Source organism: Sciurus vulgaris (assembly GCF_902686455.1).
Source record: "Sciurus vulgaris genome assembly, chromosome: 7".
In the NCBI taxonomy this organism is placed as follows: domain Eukaryota; kingdom Metazoa; phylum Chordata; class Mammalia; order Rodentia; family Sciuridae; genus Sciurus; species Sciurus vulgaris.
The window spans coordinates 36,154,772-36,177,335 of record NC_136467.1 but is presented as its reverse complement, the minus strand read 5'-3'; the positions used below and the strand labels follow the sequence as shown (position 1 = coordinate 36,177,335).

General features: G+C 34.6%; 1 protein-coding gene across 1 annotated transcript in view; it reads left to right on the top strand.

The window, feature by feature from the left end:
• LAMA2 (laminin subunit alpha 2) overlaps positions 1 to 22,564 on the top strand; it is a 620,167-nt gene that overhangs the window by 432,719 nt on the left and 164,884 nt on the right. The window contains exons 29-30 of the mRNA XM_079148222.1: positions 5,844 to 5,978; positions 18,355 to 18,479. Of these exons, the coding sequence (XP_079004348.1) occupies positions 5,844 to 5,978; positions 18,355 to 18,479 (260 nt within the window). The remainder of the gene's footprint in view (positions 1 to 5,843; positions 5,979 to 18,354; positions 18,480 to 22,564) is intronic.

Here is a 22,564-nt window from a genome sequence, read left to right as displayed (position 1 = left end):
ATATGGTAAGTGTATATACTGTATCCATCCATACATACAACTCATCCAAATATACACATTCATACACAGTGTATAAGTTGTGAGTGAAAAATGAGACAGTGTACTCATATAAAACATGCTAACGCCCCATGAGCATGACAGACTAAAAGCTAGAGGACAGAAAGAACTTGAGATTTTTCCAGACAAGAGATGAAATTTTATTTATTCCAGGTAGTGTGTGGCTGTGCTGCTAACTCACTGTGTGACTTTGGTCAATTCCCTTAATTGTTATAGGCATTAGTTATATAGTTATCCAATCTATAAAATGATAGGTTGGGTTTTGAGGTTCTAGAATTCTCTGCCTCTGCAATATTATTGTGCTACAGAATATATTCAGTAAGTACTCAAGGTTGACCTTTAGATATCTTGAAAGAAAGTTGTTACAACTCTATTTTCTCTGAATTTATTTAAAATAATACTGTTCACTTACCAACAAAACTGTTGGTAGAGTGAAAATTATTTTAATGCAGTTTACCTCCCATTGCAGATTTCAATTGTCAAAATTCCTTCTTATCATGATCAATAGGGTTTTCAAATAATATTTTCTAAAACATGATTTCCTGTTAATTTTAGGAATTTTACATTGTATGAAGATATAAATTAGTACAAATAAAGAAAATGATAAATAAAAGAAATCAAAAATAACTGAGAATATGTACAATCATTGCACTGGTGGCTTTGCCTATGTCCTGTGAATTCCATCTAAGCTCCTATTTACAGACAATAATTACAATAATATCTTAGTGGAGAGATTATGAAGATAAAGGCTTATCTCTCATAATAAGGTACCAGAGGTGTTTGCCACAACCCATTGCCTCTAATCCATTATACATCTTATTTATAATTCATCTTGATTCCAAAGTGTAATTACCAGGCATAAAATCTAATCATCAAAGCAAGAGCTAAGGACAGTTTTGAAACAGTACATCCCATTCCAGTAACATATGCTTTGGGTCATGAATGCACAAAGCAATTCCTTCATGGTATTTTCACCAAATATGTGATATTCTGGAGACATCTACATTTAAGGCTCTTGATTTCATGTTTTGTTTTTTGTTTTTTTGGGTTTTTTTTTGTTTTTTTTTTTTAACCTAAAATATGACTGCAGATAGACAAAAAAACAAGTATTGGTTGCTACTCAAAATAAATCCAGTTTTAAAGACATTTTACTTTCCTGTCACCTGTAGTGTTATAACTTGCCATCTGTTTATTAACAATGTTAGTGCTAGAAGTGCCCCATTTTTAAAATTTATGATTACCTTTAGAAGTCAAATATAGGGCACTATTTCATTACTAGATTTGTTTTTGTTGGAGTCTTAGAGTTCACTTGTTCTTCAGGTTAGTTTAGGCTTAGGGTGTTGCCTAAACTGAAGTCAGTTTCGGATGTATGTAGTTACTCTTCATATTTGTGAAATTTTTTCTTAAAAATGGAAAATATTCTGCATTGAATATATGTTCTTTGCAATTATATCATGAACATCAAATATTCACTATTGATTTCTAGGTCATGTTTTAATAGTTTCAGCCTCTTCCCCCCCCTCCTATATTTTAGTAGGGATTCCAGCTCACAGCTAAATGGCTACTGCCCATTGGTTCACCACTCATAATTGGTCACCGGCAGCAAACTAATTTTTTAAATCCCCATTTTATAACTATAATCAAAACAAACAAAAGGTAGAATATAGAAGTAGACTTGTCCCCTACGTATACCATATCTCACGGTCTCCTTTAACACTTCAGTTGCACATAGGAGACCCCAAAACTCAGTTTTAAACTGTTTGGTCATGTGCTGCTTAACAACAGGGACATGTTCTAAGAACTGTGTCATTAGCCAATTTCATCATTGTATGAACATCATAAAGTGTACTCACATAAACTAAGCCAGCTACAATGTCAATAGGCAATATAATTTTATGGGACCCCCACTGTATATTTAGTCTGTGGTTGACTGAAACCTCAAGTGGCCGTGCATGCAAATATTGAGAACATGGTATGAATAATGGAATACATTGTAATTTTCCTTCCCAGTGCAGCTTAGAACAATCATAATTGCCTTTATCATCAGCATCTACATCTAAAATATACACAGGTTGGGGCCTCTGGGTTGATTTATATTGTGTCAAGTTTTATGCCATTTAATCCTTAAAACAATGCTGTGCAAAAGCAAAACTTATTTATCGAATGCTTACTATTTCCTGAACAAGTCCAGTCACCTTTCCTAATATACATATACCCATCATCAAGTATGATTTACTATCTCCATATAATGAATGAGGAAATTGAGGCTTAGGCAGGTTATGGAACTTGTCCATGATGATCCCACAGCTAAGCAGAAGCAAAGATGCCATTTGAACCCCAATAAGTCTATTTATAAAATGTAGATAAACTTATAATCAGCTATTGTGTTGTATAAGATTGTTATATTCCAAGCGAGGAAACTGAAGTCTGCCCTATATGAAATCTGCACAAAAATCACATGTAGCAAGTGGTAGAACAAGAACTAAAGTTAACATTGCCTGATTGCAAAACCCATATAGAGATATAAGACAGAATATTTTTATTGACTCCTGCACAAATATCTATTTTTATTTTTTAACTGTGAGGAAAGAAGGTGTTGCTGAACTCATGTTCATCTCTCACTACTTGAAATAGCGAAAGCTTTCCAAATTTTTTTGTAGGATCTCCTCCATTACAAAGGGAGGGTTCGGCACAGCTGAGAGCCTGGGACTTGCTGGCTTCACTCTCCTGTTTCATTCTCTTCTTTCTGGTTTTCCACATTTTTATACAAATTGAATTCTAATACTTTTAAGATACATTATATTACGCAAGTAAAGATGGAGGGAAAGCAGAATAAAATAGAGCTATACATAATTTCAGTATGCGAGAAGAAAACTTTGGACAAGTTTGAGTTCATGAAAAACGATATAAAGTGAACTCAGTAAAGTTTCTGTTTATTTGCTTTTCTTTAATTCTCCATTGTGTTCCAGAAAGAATTTTAGATGAGACTTTTTAAAGCGGTGTTTTTTTTTCTTTTTTTTTTTTTTTTTTTTTTTTTTTTTGTGATGCTGGGAGTTGAACCCAGGGCCTTGTGCTTGTAAGGATAGCATTATACCAACTGAGCTATAACCCCAGCCCCAAAGCAGGTGTTTTTAATCCCAATTCAAATGTGATTATTCTCACAAACAAAACTAGTTCACTTAGAGTCCTAGGAGGCATCAGATATTGAAAAACACCCCTAAAAATTTTAAATGTAAAGAATAAATACAAAAGGATACAGAAAAAGAAGGAAAGTTAAAAGGATAAAAAAAGGTCACATTGTTTCTTTATAATTGCTTTAAGTTTCTAAGTTTTTGCATTGTGGAAGAGGTTTTTTCTTTGCTACTCATTAATCTATCAGGGCACGCTAATAATCTAAAATGTTGGAAAAATTAGAAATCATCTGAGTTAACAGACTTACTTACTTGTGGCATGAGGAAACTGCATATCAGAACTAATTAATTTGCTTACATCCTGCAGAAAAAACTAACTTTACAACCATGGTTTCCACCAAATTCATTATGCCATAGTACCAAGGAGTGTTCATGCCCTTCTGAAAGCAAACAGGAGGGATTGGGTAGCATACTGGTCACTCGCAAACTGTACGTGCTTATCATACTCTCCCAGGAGTCTTAAAACCAACATAGGGATCTCTAGGGATGGAGCCAAGTATCAGTATGTTTTAAAGTTCCCCTGATAACTGTGAGAACACAGGGGAAAGTCTAGGAGGTTCTACATAGAACTCAACTTGTAGCTCAGGCTGCCGACACTCACTTCAGGTACTTTTCTACTGCACCATGCTAGCTCCAGGAAAGGGCCACAGGAAATGTGTTGTGCATTAATAGATTATGTAGAGGGAAATGAGAGGGAGAGGGGTATGAAAAATGGTGGACTGAGACAGACATCATTACCCTATGTATGTGTATGATTACACAAATGGTATGAATCTACATCATGCACAACACAGAAACGAAATGATGTGCCCCATTTGTGTACGATGAATCAAAATGCAGCCTGTAAAAAGTAAATAAATAAATAATTTAAAATAAATAAATAAATAAATAAAGATAAAAAATATTGCCTGTGTGCTCATCTGCACGTCTGTAATACTGAGCCTCGTATGGTTCCTCAACGAAGAACGTTTTTTTCTTAACTTGTTCTGCTAAGACTTGTTTTAAGCTTTTGATTGGAGATGTGAAGCTAGGGATCTCCTCTTAATTTGTGTCATTTTTACAGAGAGAGAGAAAGATAGACCAAGACCAAGTACATATGCCAATAAAATAGCAATATAATAAAATAATAATATCTTAGGAAGATATTCAGGGATGAAATCCATGTAAATAAAATTCGTCTTTATTCAATAGTTTGCACACTAACAAATTGGAACCTACACTGTGAACCACTTTTAAAAACACCTCAGATTGTTTCTTTGATTATTCTTAAATTAATTCCTCAAGTGTAATTTCCAGATCTTCTTCTATGGTAATGGTGAAAATTGCTATAAAGTTATATTCCTAAAAAATTATAGGAATAACTGCTATAAAATAAATAATAGGGATAAGCTTTATCAATATATATGATTATGCCCACTGTGATACAAACGAAATGCAAAATCTTTTGAATGCTCTTTTCAATTTTCTCTATCAGTTTTGCTTAAAGTGGAGGCATTATTAAATCTCATTAAAATTTATTATTGACTGATAAAAGCAGAGAGACTCTTAATTAAGTGCTTAATTGAGGTACACATTATCCAAATCAAAATAAACAGGAGGAAGGTGCTTAGTATTGATCTTTTTTTCTCTCTCTGAGCAACTCGTGTATTCTAGTCTGGACTACTTAATGCCAGAGCCAAAGGGATGTGAGACATTAGGAAGTTCTTAATCCAATATTTTTTCCCTTCTTGGGAGCAAAATTTTTAAGTGGAAAAAAAAAAATCTTACTTAGCCAAGGTGGTAAAACAGCCCCTTTATAATTAGTAGAATCTGAAAAACTGATCCCTACCTCTTAACCAGAAATGAAGCTATGTCTGATAAATGTGAGGGATCTGAGTCTGAAACTCAGACTGTCCTCTAGAGCTGGGACATTCCTTCCAGAAAGCCAGAGATGTTTTTGATATATTTATATGATAATTGAATAAAGATGAAAGTTTTGATTTTGTCAACTTCACTAGCAATTTTCTTTTGACTTTCAGATTTTCATTGTAAAATTTTAAAAAATGCATCAGGGAAAGATAATTTTTATTTACTGCCTATAGTTTTAAGAGATACATCGCTTTTATTATTTTGCATTTCTTCCTTTTATATTCTTTATATTGTATCAATATAAATAATGCATTCTTGACTTTATTCAATTTTTTGCTGAATTTCTTTGGACATTTTCTATTCATTAAGCATAGTAGAAAACAGATTTTAGATTGTTAAGGATGTTGGAATTCTCTCGTTAGCCCATATGACAATGTTAATTAAAAATAAACCTTTTTATCAAGTAGGGAAAAAAGACTATTTAAAACTTTTTCAGACAAAGAGCTATAGATGAAAATGGAAGCTCTTTTTTTCACTGATATCTGTTTACATGAATGCACCTATGTCTGAGAACAGAGGAGGGACCCAAAGGAAATTTATATTAGGCATATCAACACTGGCACTTGAGTTTGTAAGTGATGTTGCCGTACCACACATTGGGGGAAGAAGTCCATTTCATAACCAGAACTTGTATTTCTGAAGCAAGATTTCTACTTGACTGTCCTAATTGACTTTCTTTTCTTCCAGACATGCTCGGCAGGATTTTATCGACTGCGTTCTGAACCAGGTGTTCGCACCCCTGGTCCCACCCTGGGCACCTGTGTTCCATGTCAATGCAATGGACACAGCAGCCTGTGTGACCCTGGAACATCCATATGCCTGGTAGGTACCTGATCCTTTCTCATACAAGGTCCATTGAGATACTTATTTTATGCAGAGACCAGCTGGTCTGCAGAGAGCATGATTGTGTGTGTGTGAATTAAAACATGTAGGGAAAAATGACATTCACCATATTCTACATTTTTTAAAAGTAATGAAAAATGATAACAGGAAAAACCACTGTTTGTGTCAAGAAATAGAGAATGATAGCAACTTAAGAGTCAGTTCTACCTTGGGACAATTAGAACTGTGTGTTTCATCCTTTGTATTTCACTTACCATGAGAAATTCAGGTTTTCTATGACCCCTTCGTCCCCTAAACTAACTGCCACACAACTCTGTCTCTGCTGACCCCATCTCTGACCTCTTATCCTCTGGAGCCCTTCCACTGAGTCTTGCAGAACTCATGATTAGATGTCAGCAAAATCCCCTATATAATTCCCCTCTTCCCATCATGTTCTCTTAGTCTTGCTTTCCTTGAAATGGCTTCCCCTTGCTGGCTGCTGTCCCCCAGCCCTCTTGAGTAGAAGCCATTGTTTTCTGTCACTCTCTTCATTCCCCTGAGTCTGAAGGCATGGCAGGGATCTGGGTTCCTCACTGCCACTCTCATATCCTGCTCCTTCTCTCTTCCACATGGCCCCCCTGCTCTGAATCCCATGCCCCCATTTCTAGCCAACTACACTTGCTTGTTAAAGTTGCCTTCTAACCCCCAGATCAGCTACGCTGTTACTGAAGATTTCTCCTCTGTATCATTTTCATTGTCTTTAGCACTATCCTATCATAATCCTTGGTGATTTTTTCTTCCATACCCTTTCCTTGTACCTCTGAAGTCTCCACTTTAAGTATCTTACTCTTACCCAGCCATCAATTCACTTCTTACGGCAACATTTTAAAGCTCACCATCGACCCTCATATCCCATCTCTTGGGCTCCCACATTTTTAAGCAGCATAACCTTAGCATTGCTGCTTTACAGCGTTCATTTCTTGCTGCTCTTGCACTTGTATTTAGTTTACCCCAATGCTGGTTGAATCCTACTCTCTACGCCAAATGTGACTCCTACAACATATCTGCCCTTTAGTTTCAGCTTAAGTTCATGATCACTCTCTTCAAATGGACCTCTGTGTTACTCTGGTGGACATTCCAGGAAGACAATTTCATAGCTTCTCTTCCCTATTCAAGTCCAAATCTCTTCTCCCACCTCTTCCCAGCTTAATTCTTAGTTATCAGTGCTGCTTCTTATTTGAGAAATTAGAAGTAATCAGAATGGAGCGAACAGGTGCTCCTACCACATCCGTGCATAGTTTGGATCAATTGTTCTTTCAAAGAAAAACAAAAACAAGTCTTGCACATACATTCAATATATCACCTCTCTCCCACTCAAGGACATCAGTCCTGCTCATCTCCTCTCCAGCTTACATTGTCACCTAAAAACAAAATGCAAAACAAACTCTTTCAACTCTGCTTTCCTTCTAGCTACCACTCCCTTCTTCCCTTCCATCTCTGAAGAATTGTCTCTGTCTACAATTTTTCTCTGTCCATTCTCAATTACTAAAATCAGTCTTTTGCCTTTCCCACCATACCATTGTGGGGGACTAACACTCAGCCACTGTGATCTTCATCTACTTGATCTGTTAGCAGTGTTTGCCACTTGCGATCACCCCTTCTTCAAGTTCTCTGGTTAGCTTCCCTGGCCATGACGTTCTGAGAGGACTATCAAATTCCAGAAGGCTCCTTATTAGCCCTCTGTGCTTTTTCTCTCTATGATTTCCTGAAATGAATCTACCTACCAGGATTCCAGGGACTCAGGATTGAGCAATTAGGCCTCTGTTACACACATCCTGGGGGTGATCTCATCCAGTGCTGTGGCATCAATATGCACCTAGGAGCCTGTACTGTTTACCGTGATTTCTACAATTTCATACAGTACATTTACTATACGTGATTCACTGTTTAACCCTTCTAAAACTTATTGTGGTCTAAGGAAGCAATCTTCAAGTATACATTAGTTAGCTCTTCCTTTTCTCCTTAATATCTCCTGGGATCTGGGTATACACACAAATTTAATTCATATTAAAATATATTTAAGAGTTATCAAATCTGTTGTACTTGTGTTATATATATATAATGTTCTGCTTAACAACATCTCAGAGTTAAATTATAATATACAGGAAATCAAGGCCCTTTTTTCGAATTGAGTTATGAGGCCCTTGTGAAGGATACCTCACCTCAGCCACTGAATGACCTTCACCGGCCGTGGGTCTGTTCCAAGTTCTGGCTAAGGAGGCATCTGCCTAGCCCCTCAAAACCCTTTATCATTTTCTTTTTTTTTTCTACTTTCATTAAATAAATAATCATATATTTTTTCAACTACATTTTTCTTCACTGTTTCAATCCATGCTCTAAAAAAAGTTACTAGAATTTGACTGTAATTGCATTAAACCTATCTGTAAAGAATTGCTATATTTATATTGTTTAGTTATTCTCCCTCAACCAAGTAATATGATACTGTTCAAACATTTTATGTCTTACAGTGAACTTTAATATTGTCTATATAGATCATACATTTTATATATTAAAGTTATATGTATATGTCATACATTTTCTTTTCAATACTAAACATTATTTTTTTGTTTCAATGTAGTAAATTTACTAACTGGTCATTGTTGATAAAATTTTTTTAACTTATGTTTGATATTCACCCACTTTTATTTTAGTCCTATAATCTTTTAATTTGTTACTTCAGTTATTTTTATAGTTATGATTATATTATTTTCCAATAATTATAATTATTGTTTCTTACCAGAAGCTGTATCAGTTATAATTTTATATTTTTAATGGATACATTCTTCTAGAAAATGTTAAATAGAAAAATAACCAACTTCTTATTTTATTCCTTATCTTAATGTGAATGACCTACATCTTGTACCATAAGGTATGATGCTGGTGATTCATTTAAGAAAAAATTCCTTGTCATATAGAAAAGTATCTTCCTAACATGATTTCTTTAAAATTTATTCTCTCAATCAGGGTAGGATATTGAAATTTAACACTTGCTTACTTGGGGAGGATGGGAAAGAAATGAAGATAAAGAGATGATCCTCTGTAGTCTTTTCACTTTCAGCAAATGATTGACTAACTGAATAACTAATATTAACTATCCTTGAATTCCTGAAATAATTACTATTTGGTTTTGGTATAATATTCTTTCCCTATGTATCTGTCTATAAGATTCAGTAGACAATATGGGGGAAATGGGTTAACTTACACATTTATAAGGGATAATTAAATGCATAATTATCGTGCAATTTTTGACCCTTTTAGCAGGGTTAAGTTTGCTTCGTATGATTACCTCAGAAACATTCACAAAGGATATAGCTTAATTTTATTTCTGCTAGAATAAAAGTTGCCATCTTTATACAGTCCTCTTTTGGCCATTTGGCTAACATTGCTATATTTGTTCCTTAGGAATCCTCAGTGCAGTTCTATTTTCTGAGGAATCCCTAGGTGAGGTACAAAATAAATAAATACTTCCATCAAACATACACAGCTAGTATAAATTGTTCTGCTCTGAATTTTTATATTTTCCTTCAGGGAACTTACAACTTTTGAATTTAGATAACTTTATTTATCTTTGAAACAGGCCCATGAGGCAAATAGGAAATAGCTATTATAACTCCCACGCTGTAACTGAGGATACTGAAGCATGCTGATTTCTCTTTTGTGTGGAATATGGATTGCAGTTTAGTGTCATGTCCATTATATAATGCACCCTCTGCTTTGGCAGAGTGGCAAGCATGAACTCTGCAGTCAAACTGTCTTGACTTGAATCCTAGCTCCACACCTTAAAGTCCAGTTGGGCCTAAAGTCAATTTCTTTAACTTAAGTGGGGTCTGAGTTTTCCAATTTATAAAACAAAATAACAGCACTTATTCACAGAGTCTTTGTAAAGACTATGAAATACTTAATAAAATGCTTAGAATATTACTCAGCACATGATAAACTCTGTAAAAATAGTGATGATGATGTCAGAAGCAACCTGTTGATAATCAAATAGAATGAAAAGCATTTCTTTATAATTTCTTTTTTTAAAGCATTTTTATATCTAGCAGTATACTGGACTTTTTCTCACTGACTCAGATGTTTCGGCTAACAAAATAGCATAAGCTGGGTAAATATATATTTATTTTTCACAGTTCTAGAGGCTAGGAAGTTCAAGATTGAGGTACTGGAAAATTTGATGTCTTGTAAAGGCCCATTTCCTGGTCACATGTGATGCTGGCTTTCTTTGTTTTCAACATGGTACAAGGAGCTAGCTCACTCTCCGGGGTCCCTTTGTAAGAGCACTAATGCCAACATGAGGGTTCTACCCCAAAGACCTAATTGCCTCTCAAGGTCCCACTTTCTGGTATTACCACATTTGGGGTTAGGATTACAGTGTAGGAATTTGGAAAGGTCACAAAAACGTTCAGATACTATCAAGCACCAATCTTCATATGATGATATTTAGAGATGGGGCACTCACTACATTTATGTTTTTTTCTTTATACCCTTCTTCAAAAACAGAGTGGAAAAGAACTATAACTATTGACAATTATATAGGTTAAATATTTCCCTGTGTAACTATGTTCTTCATAATGCCTAGAAACACTTGCAAGAAGTATGATTGCTCCCCCTAGACTTTAAAAAATTCTATACCTTCTACATTATTGTGTATTACTAATACCACAATGACTGCTGCCCCAGGAGATTTTTAAAAATGGAATAGTAAAACCTGTGTGATGTTGAACCCCAAACAAGGTGAAGGGAGAAGAGGCAAGTGAGTTAACCCTAATCAGTACACACACACACACACACACAGACATGTGTGTACCAGACAACTCAGAGTCACATGGATGGATGGATGGATATTCTCATATAGTCATTACTACATCCCAGGGTCATGATTACTTCTGTTTTTCACATGGGAGTATTGAAGCTTCAGCTAACTCAAATAACATTATTAAAGGTATAATTGCTTGTGAAAAATCTTATTTTCACTCAAAATAATTATTTTTTTGAAAAGAAAAGAAAAAATTTCCATCATTGATCTGTTCCATTGCCTGAAACATCATCAATATCTGTGGTTAAAATATTAGCCCTCTAATTAATTGGAACCTACTATGTTTAAGTCGTATTGCAAACCTTTTACCATCTGCATAACAACTTTGTCAAAATAGATATTATTAGTGTCTTGTTTCAACTCTGAAAATTAAGGCTCAGGAAATTTAAGTGACCTATAAGCCTTGACCAAAAAGTATTGAAATTGGGTGTCAAATCTACTACAAAATACTATCTCCAAACTGAGAAGGAGAAAATGTACACTTAGTTAATTAAATGAGTTTGATTTCAAATGCCCAGGTAAATTATATCTTAGACTATGCAAAAGACTAAGTCATATATTATTTAGGACCATATATGAAAAAATTTGAGAAATCATGAGTAAATGAAATTTATCACAAGATAAAACAATGATATCTTTTTTCCTTTATTGTATAAAGGAAAGGAAAATGTAGGAAACAGATTTATTTGATCTCCAATGAAACAACTAAATAAGTGGTTTATTTAACTAGTATCTATCAATTATTTTAAAATGAGCAAACTAAACAGAAATCAGAATAAATTCATTAAAAATAACATACTTCAACCTAATTGCTAGGTTTATAATATATATAAAATATCTGAGACTCTGGTCTCCTGAATCTCAGTACAATATCAGATTTCTCTGACAACATGACTTCATCACTTCTTAGATTCAGCAAAGCATTAATAGCTATACTATGTGTCCAACCCATGTATGTACAAGGACTAGGTATGATTGCTACCATAAATTTTCTCATTTATTCTTATAATATGGACAGGAAGATTTCTTACTTCATAGTTTATGAATTGATGAGAGAATTTAAATAATTTGCTTAAGTCAAAAATAGTTAGGGCTACATCCACACTAGTTTTTAACCTTTGATGGACTGTTTCATGGTATCCTCATAAACAAGGCTGAAAACATGGACTGGATGTCAACCAGTTAATGGGTTGATGGGCATGTAAGTTGCTAAAAATAAGGCATGGAATTTGTATTTAACTCTGTTGTGTTTAAATTAGATAAGAGCTATGACATATTTAAATGACATAAAGCTGGAAGAGTTATCCAATGCATTGGATGTAGAAAAAGATCCTGACAGGTGGAACTATGACCCATAACTAACAACATGAAATTAATAGAAAAGGTTTTGAACTTATCTCATTTGTCCATTCATTCTTATGGCCTGTGTTAATACGTATTTCCAGTATACCTACCTTATGGTAGGTGCTGAAATATAAAAATATGAACTGCATAAGCCTTGCCTTCCAGTAGTGTATTTTCTAGGGTTTCAAAAACCAACCAAGGAAATAGCATATATTATAAATGCATGTGATATAGGAATTCTTATTAGATTGTGATCGCACAAAGTATTACTATTTGTACAGGATCCAAATCAAGGAAGGAAGCACACTCAATGTGTTTGCAAATCACAGTTAGAGACTTATAATCTACTATCTTTTAAAAGAAACTCTGAGTAGCTAGGATTGTTAAATGTTTAACTTGAAAAAAAATAGATTTAAGAAGTAATAATATTCTTAGATATTTGAGTACCTTTCCTGGGAAATGGGAATTAGTTGTAATCTACATAGCTATAGAAGGCAGAATTTGGATCACTGACTGAAAATTAGAGTGAAACAAATTTCAGACAGCATAAAGTAAAACTTCATAGCTTATAATTTTGCAAGATAAAAGGGACTGCCTTATAAGAATTCATGCATTTAATAATATCTCAAGGAAAATGTAGAATGTATTCCTTTAAGAAAGAAGATTAAATTAAGTGACTTCTTACCCTAGGTCTAAAATACTATATTAATGTTATATTCATTTGAAGTAGTAGAAGAAATATATAACACCAGATTTCCATGATGCAAAAATCTTACAAATCTTATATATTCTAATCTATCATTGAAAAGATTCTAACATATATCACTCTTGAGAATATAAGTAAATTTCTCATTAGATGTCCACAGTATAGAAATATTTTCTAAAATACTAATTTCTATAGAAAAGAAAATATTGCAAACTCTATTTCAAAGCATATAGGAAAGTAATTTGAAAAGACTATGTCAAAAAGTTTAAAAAATAGCATCATGATTTATGAACTGTGTTGGTGGATCTAACCAGGACATTTGATTCACTTATCCAGGTATAGTATGTCAGCAATCCTGTGCAAGATTGACTATCCAGAGGTTAAAATACTGGCTTTCTCTATAAATAAATCATATAAAGTTGCAGTTATAAGTAAAATAATGATAGATTTTGAATCTCTACATTTTTTAGTAGTGATCATTGTTTTTTAAGTATTTTAACTCAGTTATTAATGTTAGGTTACATAAAATAATTCATTATGAAATAATTTTATTACAAATGTAAAATACTGAAAATTATTGTGAGAGATTTCATATATTTGGGGCACACATTAATTCTTATAACTATAAAATGTGTTCTTAAATCACTCATTCATCATCTGTCACCTTGCTGGATGATTTCAGACTGAAATTCATATAATTATTGTATCTAAGAGCCATTATCTCTCACAATGCTACTGTTAAATATGAAATGACTATTTTATTTCTAAAATATGGTGGTTCCTTTGGATGGTTGAAAAAGGATTATGGACTAAAGTGAATATCAAAATATAGCAAATCATTTCATCATTCATTCATTTTTTCTGTAGATATTAAAGTTAAAACCTGGTTTTTTGATAAGTCTGACCAGTTTCCTGTATAGTAACTAGAACATGGATTGAGAAATTCAGAAACTCAGAATAACCATTGAATGCCCATGCTGTTTCATTCACTGTGTTAAACCAGAAGGAGCAGTTAAGTCAGATGTATGACATCAGAGAATGTTTATCAGAGAAAAATGATGTTTATAGTGAGAGCTGGAATGAATAAATACTAGACTGGTGAGCAGAGAAAAAAACATTCCAGAGTAAGGGATTTGCAAATCAGATGTCATACGTGAAAGAGAGCAGTGCATAATTTGAGAATTTCAGATGGTCTCATACAGATAATATAGTGGGCAAAGGGAATAGGAGAGAGAGGTAGGACTGGACAGCAAAGAGGACCAGATTATGAAGGTCTTCCTTGCAGTGTTTACAATGCATCCTGACAACAGTGAGGACCTAGCATAAGCTTTCAAGCATGAGATCGGCATGGTTTGAAATGTTGTGTGGAAAAATCACTCTAGTTGTGGTATGGAAAAAATCACTGGATGAGAACATTTAGAAACAGAATCTCTAGCAAAGCATTTATTCTAATAATCCAGGTAAAAGATGACAATGGCCAGATAAAAACAGTAAAAGCAGGGAGATTGAGAAACAGGAAAATAAAATTATGAAACAGTAAACAAATAAGTATCTGAGAAAAGAGAAGACTCTAAGTTGTGGACCTGGGCAAATGAGAGGAGGACAGTGACCTCAACTGAAATATGAATCACAAGTTCACTGCAGGTGGAAAGAGAGAGAAACTTAATTACTGATGTTTCAAATTCCAGGTGCTTTTGTGTTGTGCAATGAGATTTATCCAAGAATCAATTAAAAAATATAAGTCGAGGGCAGGGGTCGAAGCTCAGTGGTAGAGCACTTGCCTAGCAAGTGTGAGGCACTGCGTTCAATCCTTAGCACCATATATAAATAAGTAAAATAAAGGTCCATAGACAACTAAAGAATATTTAAAAAAAAAAAAAATATATATATATATATAAGTTCAGCACTCATTGGAGATATCCATGATGAATACGTGAAATATAGTTTTGGACATATAGATAACTGAAGTCATGATAATAGGTGAAATCACTAAGGTTGAATATATAGAAGTAAAACAGATGAGAGCCAAAGTTAGAGTCAAAGAAATCAGCTTTACACAATAGAAAAGGAAGAATTCATGAAGGAGAATAATAAAGAATAGCCATAGAAGTAGAATAAAAAAACAACACTGTACTGTTTAAAGAGACCTTGGAAGAGAAACTTTCCAAGGCAGAATGGCCAGAAATGTCAGCTGCTATAGAATTCATATACCAGCAGTAGTTATTGTCAGTAAATTTCAGTTTTGCAACAAAGATCTTTAGGTAAGCCTGAAATTGTTTCAGTGGTAAGATGAGAAAGCTATTTTAGGGGTACCTGGGAGCACGATGAAGAAGTAGGAATGAGGAGTGTAAACAATGTGTTTATAAAAGCTTATCAAAGACAGAATGGTAGTTATCAAGGGATCTGGGAACCCACAGATCTTCTTTGTTTTAAGTTAGGAAAGTCATGACCAACTTCAAATGTGAATGGGAAAAAGCCAACTAAGGAGAAAACAAGGGAGCTGGAGAAAATGGGGGGAGGCAGGGCAAGGAAACCAGTTTCAGAGGAAAATAGCTTTAAGCAAACAACAGAACTCCACTTCCCTGCAGACAGAATCAATGTCAAAGAAATGGAAAACAGGCAGGCAAAACAGTGAACACTTTGGAAGGACACTGAGGGAGCACCAAATTGAACACTTTCTTTTCTCTGAAAATAGGAAGCTATCATCTCCTAAGGGTAAAGTGGAAACAGAACTGAGATTTCTTCCTGTCATATTGCACAACTGGGTCTGTTTTACATTAAGTTGTAAAATATATCTTCAAGTGACACAATATATTTTCAGCTATTACACTAGAAATGTAAAAGGCCAGTAGTGGTCTAAAATTAATGGGGGTAATGTCATGGTTTCACTGCAAAGAATAACAGAGCATCTCAAAATGAGTATTAAAAGCTAAAAATAATAATAATAATAAAATTCCATAGCAGTGCTTTTGGTGGAAATGACTTCAGTTATTATTTGTCATGAAAGACTACACATCATGTACCAAACATTGTTTGTCCTTAGAAGACAGATGAAAAATAAATACATTCTTCATGATTGATTGAAACAAAGAGCCCAGCAGACGGATGTCATCCAAGTTCAATATATAGCCTGCAGACAGCTCCGTGGCTCCAGCTGAGTTGATCAGGAGACCATGGACATCTATTTGGTTGCTGACTTTGTTGCTTCTCAACTTTTCTTTTTATAATGTTTATAAGAAATAAATCATTTCTAATCACTCCAAATCCTCTTACAAAATCAAGCTGAAATCCAACTCCAAATTTCCTTTCTTATTTTTTCTCAACTTCCAAAATCGAGTATCTTATTTTCACTCAACAACATACTGTATTACATTTTTGTTTCCATGTTTATTGTTTGCCATGGTTTTAAACTCTTTTCCTAAAGTGAGTAGTATGTTCTTTTCTCTTTTTTCCCCTCACTTGATTCTCTTGATGCCTATTTCAGTGCCTTGAAAATAGCTTTTCCTAAGCACTTATTGTAGGAATGATTGTTCTGTGTTAAATGTACTTCTATTTGGGGAAGATTTTAATTTCAAAGCTATTTACACACTACTCTGAAACTTTTCTCATATCCTTATAGAGGTGTCTTAAAGCCTATCACCCCAATATCCCTTATTATGCAAATATAAAAAGGAAAATATTGACCTAAGGTTATTGCTTTCAAATTGAATCCTTGAATCCTTTCTATTTATAAAGAACCACCAATGTTTGCTGAGTAATAGACAAATATTTTTTTTCTTTTACATTGGAGATTAACCCAGGGGCACTTTATCTCTGAACTACATCTCCAGCCCTTTTTTTTTTTTTTTTTTTTTTTTTTTTGAGGCAGGGTCACACCTCAAAATATTTTGAGCCTGGCTAAGTTGCTGTATGTTGCTGAGGCTAGTCTTGGACTTACAATCCTCCTGCCTCAGCCTCCCAAATCATGGGAACTACAGGCATGTGCCACTGCACCCAGTGACAGCATTCCTTTTTATCTTAGGTTTTTTTTTTTTTTTTTTTTTTGGTTATTTTATTCTTATGGTTGTACATGATGTGGAGTTTTACTGGTCATGTATTCCTTTATGAATGTGGGAAAGTTATGTTTGATTTATTCTACTGTCTTTCCTATTCCCATCTGCCCCCTTCCAGTCATTCTTTGTCTAATTCAATGAACTTCTATTCTCTCCTCCCAATTCCTCATTTTGGGTTAGCATCTGCATATCAAAGAGAACATTAGTCCTTTGGTTTTTTGGGATTGGCTTATTTCACCAAGCATGATAGTCTCCAGTTCCTTCCATTTATCAGCAAATGCCATAATTCCATTCTTCTTTAAGACTGAGTAATATTCCATTTCATATATATACCACATTTTTTATCCATTCATCTTTTGAAGGACATCAAAGTTGGTTCCATAGCTTAGCTATTGTGAATTGAGCTACTATAAACATTGATATGGCTGCATCACTGTAGTATGCTGTTTTTAAGTTTTTGGGGTATAACTGAGGAGTGGGATAACTGGGTCAAATGGTGGTTCCATTCCAAGTATTCTGAGGAATCTCCATACTGCTTTCCAGAGTGGTTGTACCAATTTGCAGTCCCACCAGCAACGTATGAATGTACCTTTTCCCCCACATTCTTGCCAACATTTATTATTGTTTGTATTTTTGATAATTGCCATTCTGATTGGAAGGAGAATCTTAGAATAGTTTTGATTTCCGTTTCTCTAGTTACTAGAAAGGTTGAACCTTTTTTCATATATTTGTTGATTGATGGACACTTCTATGAAGTGTCTGTTCAGTTCCTTAGCCCATTTATTGACTGGGTTATTAGTGGTTTTGGTGTTAACTTTTTTGAGTTCTTTATATATCCTTAAGATTAATGCTCTGACTGAGCTACATGTGGTAAAGATTTTGTCCCAATGACAACATTCTTAAATGCAATTACAAAGCTGATCTGTTTTTTTTCTTTTTCCTTGTTGTCTCTTGAAACATGTAAGCTTTCTACCGTGTGTTGGCTTCAAAATGCCCAATGATAGGCATGTACCAAGGTCCCACCATTTTTAGTAAAATCTCCAGTACCTTGTAGAGCTAAAACCTAAGAAACTTAAATAACTAGGTGATAAAATAAATTTTAGACATTTTTGAAGTTCCATATTCCAATTAAAAGTGAAAGAAAAATGTGCACAGAAATTGATGTAGGAAAAAGAGAAATACTTATTGTCAGTTTAGCTACAATAGCACAGTATTAATTTCTGAACTTAAAGTTTCTTTAAAATATATCAAAAACTGAGTTTTCTAGTAATGATGGAATCTGTGTGTGTGTGTTAGTGTGTATGTTCACGGAAACACACTCTTAGGAGTGGAACTGTAGGATAAATTATATTCTACTCTCATTAAATTAAAAAGAAATGTTTTCTCCCTTTATTACAGGATTGTCAGCATCACACTGCTGGTGATTTCTGTGAACGATGTGCTCTTGGCTACTATGGCATTGTGAAGGGATCGCCAAATGACTGTCAGCCCTGTGCTTGCCCTCTGATTTCTCCCAGCAACAAGTAAGATTGAGAAATACAGCCATATTTCCCAATCCGTAACGCCATCTGTCTAGCACATGGGCTGTCTAAGATTTGACTATTTTTTCCATGTAGATAAAAATCTCAATTTAAGACAAAGATTCTTAATCATATAAAATCATGAAAAAGGTTGGTATATGTACTCTATGGTTCATTTGTCCTTTAAAACCCTGTTCCAAGTGTATAATGATTAATTAAAATGTAAGTACTCATATTAATATAAATTCTGCTTATAAAATAAATGGCATATATACAAATAAGCATGGTTTTATAAATATACAGGTCTAATGTTTGCCTATAGTTCTGCCATAAATTCGGCCATGAAGGATAGCGTGGCTGCATACTATATCAATTTTGTGGCTGTTTCCATTATTTGTATGTGTTAAATTTAGGATTGGGAAATAATTATCCAGGAAACAATTGAAAAATAGCACAATGAAAGCAGGGTGACTTATTGTTATGCTCCCAAAAAAGTCCATATCTGCCAGAATCACAGCACCCCTTCTGTTAAGATGGTCTGAGCTTGGTACCATGGAAACACAGCTAAGGGGAAAGAAATGCTGGAATATCTTATTCCAATGCTGTCTGAACATTCTGCTCTGGTTTATATATTGATGAAAACCCTGGGTGTTTTCATTTACCTTTTTTGCTAAGACAATCTATACTGTTAAGTGATTTATAGACTTCAATATCTACTTCATAATTTTTCTTTAAGATTTTGTTTTTTAAAAATAAAAAAAAGTATAGCAGTTTGTTTAGAATTAGAATTCTGGACACTTGACCTTGAGCATAAAAGAGTCACAGAGTGATTCAGTGGTCATTCCATGTGCCTACTAGCTTTGCTTCCACATCTTCAGCTTTATGCACAATCTGAAAGCGTTTTTGTATAAATTGTCTCCATTTCCTCTGAAAACTTCTCTTCTTTGTTGACCATAATTTCAAGCCTTTTTTTAATGAGGTTAAGTATAAACTTTTAGATCATACTAATGATAATGCACATGATCTTATTTTCATGCAAGTACCAACAGGTAGATATATGAAACATAATATTCTTCTTCTCTCCCTTTTCCTAATCCCCTTCTGATTCTCATATTTAAACAAGAGAATGCTATTTGTTTCCTTGTTTATTAAAATGTGAACCATTTGGATTAGGGAAAAAATCAATAGTTAATTAATTTTCCCTGTTTGAATACACTGTAAGAAAAGCTACAGGAAACATAAAGGAGAAGCTACCATCTGTTGGGGAAGCTCCCTATACAACATGTGTCTTAAGAGACATCAACTTAAATGTTAAGAGAATTCAAAAGCATAAAACACTGTACTTATTTTGGGAAGTTTCAAGAACATATTAAAAGAAGTAGTCATTGTGGAAGAGATCGTCAATAGTAGATTGAAGGGTTTTTACTGTTGGGACTAGTAAGAAATTATATGAGCAGAAGCCTAGGAAACACAATAGGCAAGGCATGTTTAAAAGCTAGCAAATAATAGAGTTTGGAGCATGAAATTTGGATAGAATTTCATAATTACAGATGAAAATGAATGAGAAAATGGAGACCATAATATAGAAATTCTCAAATACCAATGTAGAAATTGCTTTTAATTTTTTCTATCATAAAAAAGTGCCAGTTTTTATTTTTAAGAAAAGGTTAATTATGGTCAGAGCCACATTTGAGGAAGACTATTATGATAGAATTGAGAATAATGAATTGAAACAGGCAAAAAAGAAAAACAGAGAGACCAATTAAAGGACTAGTGCACTAACCTAGACAAGAGATCATTAGACTAGCAACAAGAGTGGAGACAAGGGATGAATATGAGAAAATTGTTAAACACAACTCTGCAAAATTGTGAGGGATAAAAGTCTAGGAAGGAGTTGAAGGCTGAGGATTTTAGCCAGGTTGACCCCAAAATGGTGGAACTATGAATTGAAATAGGGAAATCAGGAGAAAGGTGCTACAGAAGAAAGGCAATTTATAGTTTAAATAGGTTTAAATTGATGTTAAGGGTCTGTCTGAATGGAAATATGCAAATAGCTACAGAAAATGGAAATCTGAAAATTGCAGAAGCAGATGAAGGAAGAAATATGTTAATAAATGAGTTAGTCAGAAAAAATCGCCCTGCCTAATGTTATCCCTGGAGAACACATGGGAGGAAGCAGAGACAGGACTTCCTTTGTGGGGATCATGGAAGAAAAAGAAGAGGCAAGGCAAGAACCAGTAGGCAGATGAGAACCCAGGCAGCTGTCACGGACAGCAAGGAGAAAGAAGTATCAGTCGACAACACCCAGTACTGCTCCTTCACGGGAGACAGTGGGGTATGGTGGCAGACAACTAGCAAGGGCACTGATAAAGTTCGTCAAATAAGAGTGGAAGCAGGCATTAAGGCACAAGGGCTTGGGTTTGAAGTTTTAAGAAATTTCAAGTCATAATGAAAAAGGATATTACTTTGGTTGGTTAGCACAATCAATTAAATGGCACATTTTTGTTTCTCTTTCATTTTTGGTTTATAGGATTTGTATAAGTTAAGTATAATCTTTATGCAAAGGACCCTGAGAGAATCATAATACCAAGTGAAAGTGGCTTATTCAGTGCCTTTGAAACTTTATCAAATCACTGTGAGAAATACTTTTTGTATTTATCATAGCCTAGTAAACAAAGACATGTGTGCAGATACCCAAAAAGATATGTTGTATGCCCAACTATTTATTATATTTTATTATCTCACCTTTTGGGAAAAAGTCATTCCACTGATTTCACAACCCATTAATACCACCATCTAAAGCCTGGAACATGTTAGTCGAATTTAAATATCTACATGTGATGAGAAAAGAAGGCTTAAAAGGCAAAAGACAGGAATCAGCCAGGGCTATATCAGCTATATCAGCTGGGATATAGCTCAGTTGGTAGAGTGCTTGCCTCATAAGCACAAGGCACTGCCAATAAAGAAGGAAAGAAGGAAAGAAAGAAATCAGCCAGGGCGAAGAAGAGAGGCACTTCTTCCTCTCTTATAGAGAAACAGATTCTAGGTACACATGGAGTAGGCTCAGATTTCTCACTTGAGTGCCTTCCATTCGTAGAGCTGTGTGAAACAAAGAGTAGGAAGGTGTGGAGAGTGGCCACTTACTCACCTTTTCAGGCCCCATGCCCTCTGTTCCCTTCCTCATGATGCCAAGTGTGGAGTTTCCTGCTCCTTTCCAAACATGCTCAACAGTCCTTGTCCTTGTTGATCCCTGGGAAATCCAATCCATTATTTACCACAGAACAGCAGAGCATGGCCTTTGTACTTTTGCTGACGACTAATGCATTTTCCTAATATCTTTGCTTCCATCAAAAGTTCTTCCAGAAATTGAACACTAAGTAGTAAGTACTCCATCCTGACATCCTGAATAAGAGAGAAACACACGTGTCCTATAGCGTATTTATATTTATCTGTCTCACATCCATTTGTAACTTTCCTGAAGGTAAAGATACTATTGTATTTATACCTTTATTCCACAAATATTTGATGATGGTCCAACTCAATGTTAGGCATGGTTGGGAATTGATGGGTGAGCAGAATAGTCCAAGTTTCCTGCTCTCCCTGAGCTTACAATGTTCCTGAGAAAATAAAACAATAAATAAATAGATATATAATGTAATGTCAGGTGGTGATAAGCACTACCATGAAAAATAAAGCAGCCTTAGTAATACAGAGTGGCCGAGTACAATTGTACTCGTACAATTTTATTTGTACATAGGTGGTCAATGACCTCCACAAAAAAGATAAGGCTTGTGCAGAAGCTCCAATGAAGCAACGAAGCAAGCCATTTGAAAATCTGCAGAAAGAGCATTCAGCCAGAGGGAAAGCAAATGCCCTGGCCCAGAGACAGGTCCCTATGTGGCCTATGCATGGTGGACAGCAGAGGTCAGCAGAGCAGGAATAGAGAAAATGAGACAGAGGGTGGTAATGATGAGGTCAGCAAGCTCCAATGGGGTAACTAAAGGTACTGAAGGCTAAAAAACCTTCCAATGACAAGGTCCAGGAAAATGCAGTGATGTTCTTGATTGTAGCATCAGTGACATTTACAG